The sequence below is a fragment of the Lactuca serriola genome, chromosome 2 (assembly GCF_051521515.1).
Source record: "Lactuca serriola cultivar US96UC23 chromosome 2, Lser_US96UC23_V15, whole genome shotgun sequence".
In the NCBI taxonomy this organism is placed as follows: domain Eukaryota; kingdom Viridiplantae; phylum Streptophyta; class Magnoliopsida; order Asterales; family Asteraceae; genus Lactuca; species Lactuca serriola.
The window spans coordinates 194,336,154-194,348,995 of NC_136409.1; the positions used below are offsets into that span (position 1 = coordinate 194,336,154).

The 12,842-nt window shown below is 34.6% G+C and overlaps 1 protein-coding gene across 3 annotated transcripts; it reads right to left on the reverse strand.

Annotated features, from left to right (window-relative positions):
- Positions 1 to 419: 419 nt before the first annotated feature.
- LOC145087941 (zinc finger protein JACKDAW-like) lies at positions 420 to 2,663 on the reverse strand. 3 transcript variants are annotated; one of them, XM_079026088.1, is made up of 3 exons: positions 2,197 to 2,663; positions 1,724 to 2,111; positions 420 to 1,633 (listed from the first exon to the last, which is right to left on the reverse strand). In XM_079026088.1, the coding sequence occupies exons 1-3, from the start codon at positions 2,321 to 2,323 to the stop codon at positions 790 to 792; spliced, it is 1,359 nt and encodes a 452-aa protein (XP_078882214.1). In that variant the 5' UTR covers positions 2,324 to 2,663; the 3' UTR covers positions 420 to 789. The 3 variants fall into 3 exon arrangements, with proteins under 3 accessions (XP_078882214.1, XP_078882213.1, XP_078882212.1); XM_079026087.1 differs by having other exon boundaries at positions 1,724 to 2,117; positions 2,197 to 2,662; XM_079026086.1 differs by having other exon boundaries at positions 1,724 to 2,123; positions 2,197 to 2,662.
- Positions 2,664 to 12,842: the final 10,179 nt, after the last annotated feature.

Consider the following 12,842-nt stretch of genomic DNA (forward strand, 5'->3'; position numbering starts at 1 on the left):
ATTTTTGTCATTTTTTTTCTTTTTAAATAATAACTAAGAATAAAAGACGACATTATTTCAAATAATTCCTATATATTCTATCGAAATATTTATGTATACAAATAATATTCCAACCTAATATTCTATGATATTGTCATATATCTCTTATCGTTATTTTATTTCAATTCCCAATATATTATTTCACAATATTTGTGTATACGCATAATATTCCAACCAAACATAGTGAAATATTTACGTGTATGCCCTTGATAGCTCTAGGTATATGAGAAAATTGATTGATGGGTGGGTGGGTTGGTAAAGGTTTAATTACATGCAAAACCCAGATTAGGAGCGGTTAATTAATTTACGGAAAATGTACTCTGATATTTTTGAGGTTTTGATGGAAAAAAAAGGGGGAATATGTGAGTGGAAATTCAGAATTGTGTTAAAAATGAATGAATTTTCATGGTTAAAAAAGTTTTCGCAAATAAAATTAATGAGGCCGATGTTACATAAGTTACCATGATAAAGCCTTGCAGCTACCACATTATTGCCACCTTTCTTCTGAAGAAATGGATTGTCATGAAAGTGTACATGAAAAAACGATCGTATCAGATCAGACATGACATAACCAAGATAGATTTTGTCATGTTCCCTTCACCCTAACAATTCATAGGATTTTGTCTGTGTCTCTCGCTTTTATCATATTCCAAAATACATATAGAGTCTAGCTTTCACTGAAGTTTTTTAACATGGTGATCAGAACGTACTTTATGACTTTATCATGATTCATGACCAAACCATTAACTCTCATTGACTTCCACTGAATCCTATGCTTGGATCGTTCATCGAACAACTGAAGTTGATTAGCTCTTGTTCCATACCAAGAAAATCCCTGGTCAAATTTCCCTCACCGGAGTTTTGCTTCACTTCCGCCATCATCATCATCATCATCAGTCCGTCGCCGTTCATCATCCCATCATTCATGTTATGATCACCGCCATTGTTTCTGTTTTGGTTTGAAGAAATAAACCCGGAGAGTTCGCTTGTGCCCATCAGCCCAAAACCGCCGGAGTTGTTACAGCTTCTTGTGGACCCCATTTGAGACGCCTTCTGTAAAAGGGCGGTGGCGGACATATGAGGCGGGGGCGGTGGCATGTTAGGACAACCATCGTAAGTACTATACAAAGGATTCAGCTGCATTTCCCCTTTGTTGTTGTCTTCCTCCTCTTTCAAGGATAATCCCTGTGGTAGTTGTGTAAAAGTTTCAACTGAATCATGGCTTCTACTCAGCCACTGCATCATTTCTGATGATAATATCCCGATCCCGCCATGGTTGTTATTCGAGCTCGATGACCCCAAAAAAGATGAGTTGGTTGTCGGGTTTTCGTGGTGATTCATATTATTATTGTTATGGTGGTGTAACCAACTAGGTAATCGGGGTCTTATCCCGTTCCCGTCCGTACTTTTTTGTAACCCGCCGAACATCCCCGGAAACCGTGGATTCCCTATCCGATCACCGTCGCTCATCATCATCAAATCGCTTTGGAAATTGAGATTCGTGGAGGTTTGAACCACCGGAAAAGACGCTGTTTTTGAGTTTTCTTCCGTTAAAGCATCACAAAATGCTCTATGCGTTATGAAGCTGTCTTTCCTGTTGTTGTTTATTGAGATATACAGATTCAGATTGTCTTTTTCGAATACTAACTGAATCTAATAACTGTTTAAACTCGAAAATATATACCTGGAAAAGAGTGTCCCGCAATCACACTTGTACTCTCTTGTACCACAAATCTTGCTATGAGCCTTCCAATCAGACTGAACTGCGTACTTCTTTGAGCACTTTTCACACTTCCACTTCCTTTCGCCGTGTTTCCGGCTGAAATGCTTCTTAACTCCGGTGAGGTCGCCGAGAGCTCGAGAAGGGTCATGATGAACGCAGCTTTTTTCTGGGCATATGTAAACCTTCTTCCTCACAACTTCTTGTTTGTTTCTTTGCTTAAGCTTCCAAGGCAGGTTGTGTCCTCGTCTATGAAGCTGCAAATTCTGATCTCTCTGAAAGCCTTTGCTGCATATCTCACACACGAATCGATTCGTCGCCATTAGAGACTTGGGTGACAACGCTATCACTTCTGCATCTGGATCTATAAACTCAATTAAGCAAAAAACAAATAATTCAACATGAAAGAAATCGGATTGTAAGCTGGCGGGGTTTACCTGGGTTACCAGGCAGATTACGTTTTCGTTTGGCTGAACTTGACGAATTAGGGTTAGGGTTTGTGATGGGGTCATGGATGAAAGCTGTGAGAGAAGGAGACGATGAGAACCCATCACCAGACATCATTTTTTGTCGCCAAACTGACTTATAAGTTGATAAGAAGAACAGAAGCTACTAAAAATAGATAAACGGATGGATGAAGACGGTGATGATGTATGACCATGTGATTCATCAAATGTTCTTCAAAGATGACGAAACCCAAGAAAAACAACCCGGTAGTTCATGAATTATTGCTAAAGTTTCAACTTTTATTCCGTTGAATTCACATGAATATCTGGTTTTCCTTGAATCTTGGTAACAGTAGTTCACAGACGATGGTTACCCGATTGAGGAGAGAATATTTTTCACACAGTAAACACACACACTCAAATACGAAGAGAGAGAGAGAGAGAGAGAGAGAGAGAGAGAGAGAGAGAGAGAGAGAGAGAGAGAGAGAGAGAGAGAGAGAGAGAGAGAGAGAGAGAGAGAGAGAATTATGTCACACGGGCTGTATGTAAAGTCGGTCAGGCGTAGACTCAAGTGGACCACATATCTGTGCATAATTGATACCTTCTCCGTGAGTAACTTTTGACTTTTACTTAAAACTAATTTTATTTACATTTTTTTTATATAAATCGATAAAAAACACAATATAATGTATACAACAATGTTTTGAAACCAGCCACCATATTTGTTTGACGGTCGACTGGTGCAACCAGTTCGATCGGTCCAACAAACCGGACGAATCAGATTACATCATTATTGTATTGTATATTAAAAAATAATAAAAAAAATACAAAAACAAACTACGAAACAAAATTATCAATAATAATAAGTGTGTTCTGTAACATTAAATAAAAATATCAAACATACAATGTATCATAAAAATAATTCACCACATCTTGATTCCGATTTAAAAAAAAAAAAAACAAAGTTCCCAAGATCAACGCTAAAATACCATGAAATGTATCAAAATCCAAACTTCAATCACTTTCTAATCTTCATCTAATGGAATCCATGTCAATTTGTTCTACAGTAACTCCATCATCATCTTCAATATCAAATCATCTTCTTCGTCATCTTCAATATCAAATGGAGATCAATTTTAGTAAAACTAATTAAACTCAAAGATGAGAATAACAATAATATTGATAGAATAAATAAAAAAATGCTAACTTTGAGAAACTTGGGATTCAAACATTGTCGATTCATTGTAGTTTGGTGGCTCATCTTCAACCATATTCTCCAATTTGTTATAACTTAGTTTACCTTTCGGTATTTCACCAACCAGCCAAAACTCAGTTTTATCAATGCTTTCATAATTAATCGGATCATAAGACTTTTTGTAATCATTGAGCCTAGAAATAAAATATTAATATACTTTTAAACATAAATAAAGAAAGGGAAAAAAAGTTTGAAAATAGTAGTTACCTATTTTGTAGACGCAAGTTATAATGAACATAAACAAGGTTGGAATATGTGTTAAATGTATATTCGATGACATACAGTGTGTAAACCATATATGGCTATATATGTGTTAAGGTGTATATATATGATATTATTACATGATAATCTTAATAAAAGTATTATTACTTAAAAGATTTAATGTATATTAAATACCTAATACACTTTGTTAAATATATACATTAAATTAGGATATGGTTGTCTAAACAAAATTGGTATTGGGTGTTGATTATAGAGATTCTAATCTAGTCTAGTTTCTAAAGTGAGATGTATAGAGGATGCTTAGATCCAATTAAGTTGCATAATAGTATAATAATATATTGTATTGTGATAGTATGACATAAATAGGAAAACGGTTTTGGCAGTTGATTCCAAGCCTTATAATATTGCCTGGTGATGAGATAAGACTTATAAATGATGCTTACTTTGAGTTAGGATGACAGATTGTTGGTTATACCCTGTATTATAGGAAATTTATGTTGATTACAGCTAGTGTAATCTTGTCTAGTTATACACAAAGACCTAAAAAGAGATTCTTAATTCAATTAAGTTTGGATATTGGGTAGCAACATATTAAGGGTGTGTATGAGATTGGAACGGAGGTAGAGCTTTGTTCTATGGCACTGTCATGTGCTAGGGTACGGGTTACGTACTAGATTTTACCTGGTAAGTTTGATATTGGGTAGTCATGTTTCAAGGTGTGTGTGAGATTGAAACGGAGATGAGAGTTCTATTTCCATGTCACTATCATAAGTCTAGGAGCAGGTTTCGTATATGTCATCTATCAGAATAAGGTGACGACCATTAACCATTCGAGATCGTCTAGTGAAACACTAGAAGGATCACTACCTGTAGGTATTAATGAATCATACTATCTGGGAGTATGGATTGTGTGTATTCGAGTACTCCATTCTCATCATGGTTGCTTTTTATGACTTACACCGACAAAGGAATTCCCCAGTTGTGTAGTCAAACAGTTGCTTTAAACGATTCGTCAGGTAAGGTGATTCTTCTAGATGATCTTGTTTTGGATTCGTGAGAATCGACTCGGCGGGGTATTCATGGGTACATTTTTTTATAGATGTCCTTTATGGAGTATACCTATAGTGTTTGGTAATAGTTGGTTTTACATGTTTATTGATTATGGATTATTATCATAATAACATTGTGAAATTGAAAACTTTATGTATCTAGACAGGTTTCCCAACCTGACCCACTCAATATATATGCATCACAGGTAGCGGTGTTAAGACTGTTGGAGACTTGAATAGGATGTTGAGTGTTTAAAAGAAGACCTGCAACAATGTTTAGATTGTTAGGCCTTTACCCTGTAACTATGTTGTATATAGATTATGACTGATGGGTTTTGGTCATAAGAACATCCTATGTGCTCATACAAACCCTAATACTTGGATCTAGGTTTCTCTATTGTACATGCAAGTTATCCAAGACTATAAACCTTAGATCTAGCATATAATAATCAATATAACATATAATAAGGGTTTAGATCATACCTTGATTGTTATGTAACAATAACAATCTCAATTCCTCCTTGTATTGACTTTAGAAAGCTTAGAGTCACAAATGTCACTCCTCTAATGGTTCACAAACACCAAGAGCAAGAGGATGAAGAGGAGAGAGGATGGAGGCTGCCCTAAAACGTGTGAAACCCTAGAAGGATGCTTAGCCACGTTTTTGGGTCATAAAGGATGTATATATAGTTAGGCTATTAGGGTTATCTAACAAGGAAACCCTAATTTGGATGCTTAAGCCCTAAGCAACCCATGGATCCCTTTCCTTAAGGCCTTGGACGATTTCTTATGGGCTTCCCCATAGAATTCGTCCACTCCTTAATATAAGGAAATCCATGGCCCAAATTGCAATTATCTTATAATTACAATTCCAGTCCCTTAAGTTTAATTAATCTCTTTTAGTCACAAAACTAATTACCAATTAATTATTGACTAATATTAATTAAACAATATGATTTCTCCTTTAATATATTATTCTCATAATATATTAATAAATCATATTTAATCCTTTCTCTCCATAATTCATCCTATCAAGTTGCTTTGGTGAAGGCAACCCAAAAGGACCATGCACCATCGGGTCAAGTACATACCAAAATAGTTATGGACTTAGACACTAATCCAACAGTCTCCCACTTGGATAAGTCTAATAACTATTATGCGTATGACTTCTGATCCTGATCTGCAATCGTAGATTTCCAAAGCCGCTGTCAACTCTGATCCTATCAGATACGCGTGTCCTTCAAATAAGGGATCATATATTCCTCCATTCTAGATATCGTATGAGACATGATTTCAAATCATTCTCTTTGTACTATTTCTCGACTTCCGATTTATGAAGACTGACTAATTGAACAAATCAAATTAACCCTAGCCCGGCCGAGCATTTACGTTTGTCATCACTAAATCATCGAGGGGCCCAAAGATATCGCTTTTATCCTACTTTGGATAAAAGGAACGGATAAACTTTGATACAATGCTTGCTTGCACTCACTCACCGAATTACACACAACAATATGTTTTATAACACCGAGTTACTACTGCGTTTACATATTATCAATGTGCAACCGATTTGCAAGATACAACTCACACACCTCGGTTTAAAGAATATAAGATGTTATCGTCTCACCAATCACTCGTGATAAAATCCATGGAGTGATCCAAGTGAGCGTGGGTTTAATCCAATGCTCAAATTCATATTCATAAGGACTCATGAACATTGCAGCAAACATTTGCTTATGTCTAATACTCTTTTAGACATTCCACACACCAATTCATGACAGTTTTCATTCGTACCTACTTCCAACATATGAACGACTGTGGCCCGTTCGAATAATTTGACTGTTCTTAACCAATTAAATTATTTAGGAAGTCAAAACATGCAAAGTGAAACACAAGAATAATATTAATCCCATATGGCCTCAAACCTTTGAGCATAAATAAAACACCTTTTATTTATCACCATATCGATTACTCATTATTTGTCGTTTTGGGTAATCAACTTCTTACTTGAATTATTACACTTGTCCCATGCTCCTAGCATGCACAAAATGTTTACCTATGGTTCTTACTTTGTGAAATAGATCACATTGAACACATTTCCAATCATACTCATTTCACAACTCTAAATCCTTTTCCATAAGTGAAAGAATATCAAATTCTTGCCACTTATAGAATATGCTAGATTCTAACATTTTATGCAATGGTCCTTTCGTAATGTCACTGCACCAAAGTCACAAAGACTATTGCCAATGATATTACAAAAACCTCTATCGGAGATTGTTACAATACAATTCCTTAGATATGATGTCTCTCACTCAAAGTACATTCCTTTGAACATCCTACTGCATAAAAGTTTCTAATCTAGTCATAGATTTTCAATATTCAATTCCCAATATGGACACGTTTCCATATTTTCCATATGACAACTCATTCTTAATAGAATCTTATCTATTCATAATAATGTTGATATGGTCCATCCAATATGGAAACATTTCCATATCTTTCAATACTATACTTCCAACTACTCACAAGCGACCAATCCTCGGCGAACTTTGGATTGTCCTTTGATAGTTGTTTAATTATCTTAGTCAAAACCGATTCTTGTCCTTTTTCCCTCTAAATGCGCTAGACATTTGGAAAATTTTAGAATGGTAAAATATTATAGTATTTGCAATCGATCCTATACCCGAAGCGTATGGGACACAATGCATAATGTCTTACATAAATATTTGATACTTTATCAATCTTTTGCCATAATACTTTATTTGTTATGTTCACAAAATTTGAATTGTGAAGAGTAATGCCGTAATCTTAATCAAAATTTGAGAACACACTATGTTTCCTTGACTAAATTATTAACATTCCACAACCTAAGCCTTTAGATTTGAAATGAAGCATAATATTCTCTCTCCCTTAATTATAGCAAAACAACTATTCCATCCTTACGACTTTGCAAAGAATGACTCTTGTTTTCTATAATTAATATTGCCAACTTGCAATACTTTCCATAATAATCATACAATCATAACATTTATGCTCCCACTATCAAGATGATTATTATAAACATAACACTTATGCTCCCACTAGCTTTGACATGTGTTCAGAAACCAGCTTAACTTCTAGAAAATCAATACTTATTGAATTTCTTAAGTTCATGTTTCTAATACTTAGTGCTTTGATAATCTTTTATCAAGTTTATACACATTTCCCTTAGATAGCTCTTATGTGTGTCTAAACAATTAAGACTAATTTCCAAACCTCACAATTCAAATTATGGAAAGGGATACCGTAACCATAATTGAATTCGAGAATGCAATTTTACAATCACTATCTTCTTAAAATCTTTCTTAGTGAAAGTATTTCCTCACAATCATTTTCATGAAGGAGGAAATCTTATGACACTTAGATTTAAATGGTGTATTTGTTCCTATCCATGTGAATTTGTCAAAACCAAAGTTTACGACAAATTAAAACTCATATGGATCGAACTTTTCTTAATCTCGATTTCTTGCCTTATGGTAGCACAGCTGCCCACCATGTCTTCCAAGTAGTTAAGCAGCTCACCATTTTCTATCAATGTACCCTTCATTGATCAAGGTCCTTACCTTTTATGCATTCAAATGAGAACTCATAGGACTCACATGCATAATTAACTCAATTGGAATGGCACAGAAACAAAATAATGTCAACACGATAGGTTATAGACCTCAACTCGTGTGCTAGTGATGATCGATAAGGTTTATTTTGATTTGTTCTTGAAACCTTTCAAGACCATTAAGACTCCCACTGACTCCTTGACATATAAGATTCTCTTGTCAAAACATTTCTTGACAAACAAATATTCAAGAGTTAGTGTAGCTTTTATCAAAACTCTTCATAAATTGGTCCTAGTTGGTCTTTGTCTTATCCAAGACATCAAAACTTTCCATATTTGATGAGTGTTACAAACCTTCTTAATACTTTTCACTCAATGTCACAATCTTAACTTTAAGACTTGTTTTGGAACGAAGTATGATTGACTTCTTGATTTAACCATTTCTTCAATTCTTGATTCCTCTTCTTAAACATACAATTGTACTAAGACTCACCTAGAGGATCAATTGAGATATGGTTCTTAATCATTAAGACCTATCATAAAGCATAAAAACTACTCTCCCTTCTTCTTAGAATGGAGAAACTTTTATCTTTCTGCCTACTTGATTCTTTTTATTCGTTCTGCTATTGATTTAAACTTTTTCAATCAATTCAGAATTACACTTAATCTTGTAAGTATAACCATATTTACTAAACCTTTAGTAAATTATGACAAATATTTTGATATTCTTATGGTGGACTTGATCAACACGCAACTTTGTGTACTCGATCTCCTAGTCCTTCACTTGACACTTTGTCAATGAATTAGTCTAATTTCCAAATATGAAATTTCTCATTCATCGTGCAACCAAGTTGCATGATTCCAAGTTTCTGTCCAATTGAAACTTGGGTGATGAGAAACTTTCCTTATTCGATAAATTCTTCGACATTTCAACAAATAACATAATAAGAACCAAATCCATTATTGCTAATAATAGAAACATTCAAACATCAATTTTTCATATACGCCATTGCAAGGATAAATAAATAATATAAAATCAAATTTTATTTTATTGTGGAAAAATTTGTCCTTACAATGCAATTCATTGAAAAACTATGCTAATACATCTTTCTTAGCAATCTAATTCTAACTCTAAGTAGTAGCTCAAGAATCTAATCTTCGAGAAATGCGATCGAAATCCATTCCTTCACAGTTAGATTCTGCTCACTTCTTCCCTTAAGCTTCCTTTCTTTTCTTCGATCCTACAAAACATCAATTGTAATCTTATTACATTATGTATTAAGAATCTAGAATAGAAGCTTAAAAGAGTTAGTTAATGGATTTTACCTATATTAGAGCCATACGTTTCAACTCTCCCATCTCTTAGATCTCTTAAGTAAATGGGGCAGCTTCGTCTCCAATGCCCTTTCTCTTGGCAATAAAAGCAAATTGACTCTTTTGGAACATGACATGGAACTACTTCAGACATTCCCTTTCTCTTATGATCAAACTTTTCAATCATAGCATGTCTTTCGTTGCCATTGTCTATATCCATAGAGGTCTTGAAGGCAGATTCACCAATCAAATTTGCTTTTCTATTGCGCCAAACCATTGCTGATTCAGCAGCAATAAGAATATAGGTGAGATCTATAAGGGTCACGTCGTGGTTCATCATATAGTACTCTCTTACGAACTCACTATACGAGTTAGGAAGTGACTGAAGACCCCAATCAAAAGCCATCTCCCCACAGACAACGGATCCCAACATTCTTAACCTATCAATGTGTGACTTCATCCTTAGGACGTGTGCACACACCGACTTTCCTTCTTTATGTTTACTTGCCAAAAGGGCTTGAGTGAGCTTGAACTTTTCAAGTCTTCGAACTTGTGGGTTAAGGAGAACAATTTGAGGAGGTGGAGGAAGTGAAGCATGATTTCTTGTTCCTCGATCGAATCGTGGAATATCATCTTCATGTGGAATGCTTGTTCCACGGGATTTGGGAAGACAATAGTTATCGAACTTTGACATCTACAAAACGGGAGAAGACGAATTCAAGTTAGTTGATTGATTTGAGTCCTTAACAAATCACCCAAATGAGATACTAAGGCTAGGACCCAACACAATATTCTACAACTCGGGAGAGGGATGTCGTAACCCAAATTACAGAACATTTGAAGGTAAGTGAATGATGATTCACTAATTTCCACCATGAAAAACAAAAAAGAAATTTAAGTTTTGAATCTATGAAAACTCCTAGATCCTTTGAGATTCATTGAACATTTCAATGGCATGTTTAAATCTCGATATGCCCCTCTAGTTTGTGACTGGGATGTCGAGGATCACAAAGCGGGTGTGAATAACCATGCAAACTTACATGGTGCCCTCACATGTTACAGTCACCTATTCGATGTGCCGGTAAACCACACACGCTCCACCGAACTATGACAAACATTGAGTCACCCTTTGCTACCTTTGCTTAGAACCATTTAGTGTGCCAGTAAACCACACACGCTCCACTAACGTCTTCGCAAGGGCACAAAGTGTAATTTCATGGAATTGCATTAATTCACTTTTGCCTAAGTAACTAAGATTGGGAATTTGAAAAAAATTTAGTTACTTTAGTAATTCATTATACTTATAATGGAAGGTTTCGTCCTATCCTACCCGTTCGGCTAACGACCCTCCACTAGTCAAGAGTGCGGTGGGTAAGAGTGGATACCCATTCAATCGCCATTTTATAGGCAATTTCCTTAAACACCCTTATAGACCAACTTCGTGAATGAGGCCTACTAACGGTAAGATTGACTTTTACTCATACATATATATAATGTTAGACTTTTAATGTTACATAAAGTATAGGGTGAATTTAACAACTTTTAAAATACTAGGTGGTCAAAATTAATAATCATACCTTTAATTCAATTAAATTGTAAACCAAAACTTTATGGATTTATTAAACTTCTTTTAATTATACACCTTAATTAATTAATAAAACCATAAGGGTGTGATTTGAACTTTTCAAAACAATACTAGGGTTTTAGAATTTAACATTCCTAATTAAACCTTTAATCAACTTTTAAATTCCAAAACTTGAGGGCAAATTTTGAAACATTTCAAAACATTAGGTTATAGAATATAAATATACATCAAAATTAAACTCTTAATCAAAATTTAAATTCCAAAACTTGAGGGCAAGTTTTGAAACCTTTTTCAAAACATTAGGGTTTCAACTATTTAAATTTCAAAACAACAAAACTTTTGAGGTCAAATTTAAACTATAAAACCTAAAGGGGAAAATGTGAAACTTTTCATAACACAAGGATCAAATAACAAATAATCTTAATTAACAATTAATCACATAATTATCCATATTTGATTTATTTAACGATTTCTTGCAAAACAATTTACCAGTTTAATCTAAATAATTAATCAATTATCACATAAGGAAACAAATATTTTATTAATTGATAAATATCTTCAATTAGATCAAGAATATAGTCATATATATCAAAAAATCGGATTTATATTGATCTAATATGATAAGGCAAGTATCCTCAAGCAAAAACAGCAAGAAATCCCGGTTTTCCCTCATTCTGATCAGCCGACTCGTCGAGTCAGCATGGACTCGGCGAGTTCCTCTAGAGACTCAGCGAGTTCAGCAAGAAGAACCACAAAAAACGAATTTTTTCAACATACAAGGCATCAATACAATAGAAACCAATCTAGGCTCTGATACCACTGATGGGTTTTGGCCATAAGAACCTCTTATGTACTCATACAAACCCTAATACTTGGATCTAGGTTTCTCTATTGTACATGCAAGTTATCCAAGACTATAAACCTTAGATCTAGCATATGATAATCAATATAACATATAATAAGGGTTTAGATCATACCTTGATGGTTATGTAGCAATAACAATCTCAATTCCTCCTTGTATTGACTTTAGAAAGCTTAGAGTCACAAATGTCACTCCTCTAATGGTTCACAAACACCAAGAGCAAGAGGATGAAGAGGAGAGAGGATGGAGGCTGCCCTAAAATGTGTGAAACCCTAGAAGGATGCTTAGCCACGTTTTTGGGTCATAAGGGATGTATATATAGTTAGGCTATTAGGGTTATCTAACAAGGAAACCCTAATTTGGATGCTTAAGCCCTAAGCAACCCATGGATCCCTTTCCTTAAGGCCTTGGACGATTTCATATGGGCTTCCCCCATAGAATTCGTCCACCTTATAATAAAAGGCAATCCATGGCCCAAATTGCAATTATCTTATAATTACAATTCCAGTGCCTTAAGTTTAATTAATCTCTTTTAGTCACAAAATTAATTACCAATTAATTATTGACTAATATTAATTAAACAATATGATTTCTCCTTTAATATATTATTCTCATAATATATTAATAAATCATATTTAATCCTTTCTCTCCATAATTCATCCTATCAAGTTGCTTTGGTGAAGGCAACCTAAAAGGACCATGCACCATCGGGTCAAGTACATACCAAAATAGTTATGGACTTAGACACTAATCCA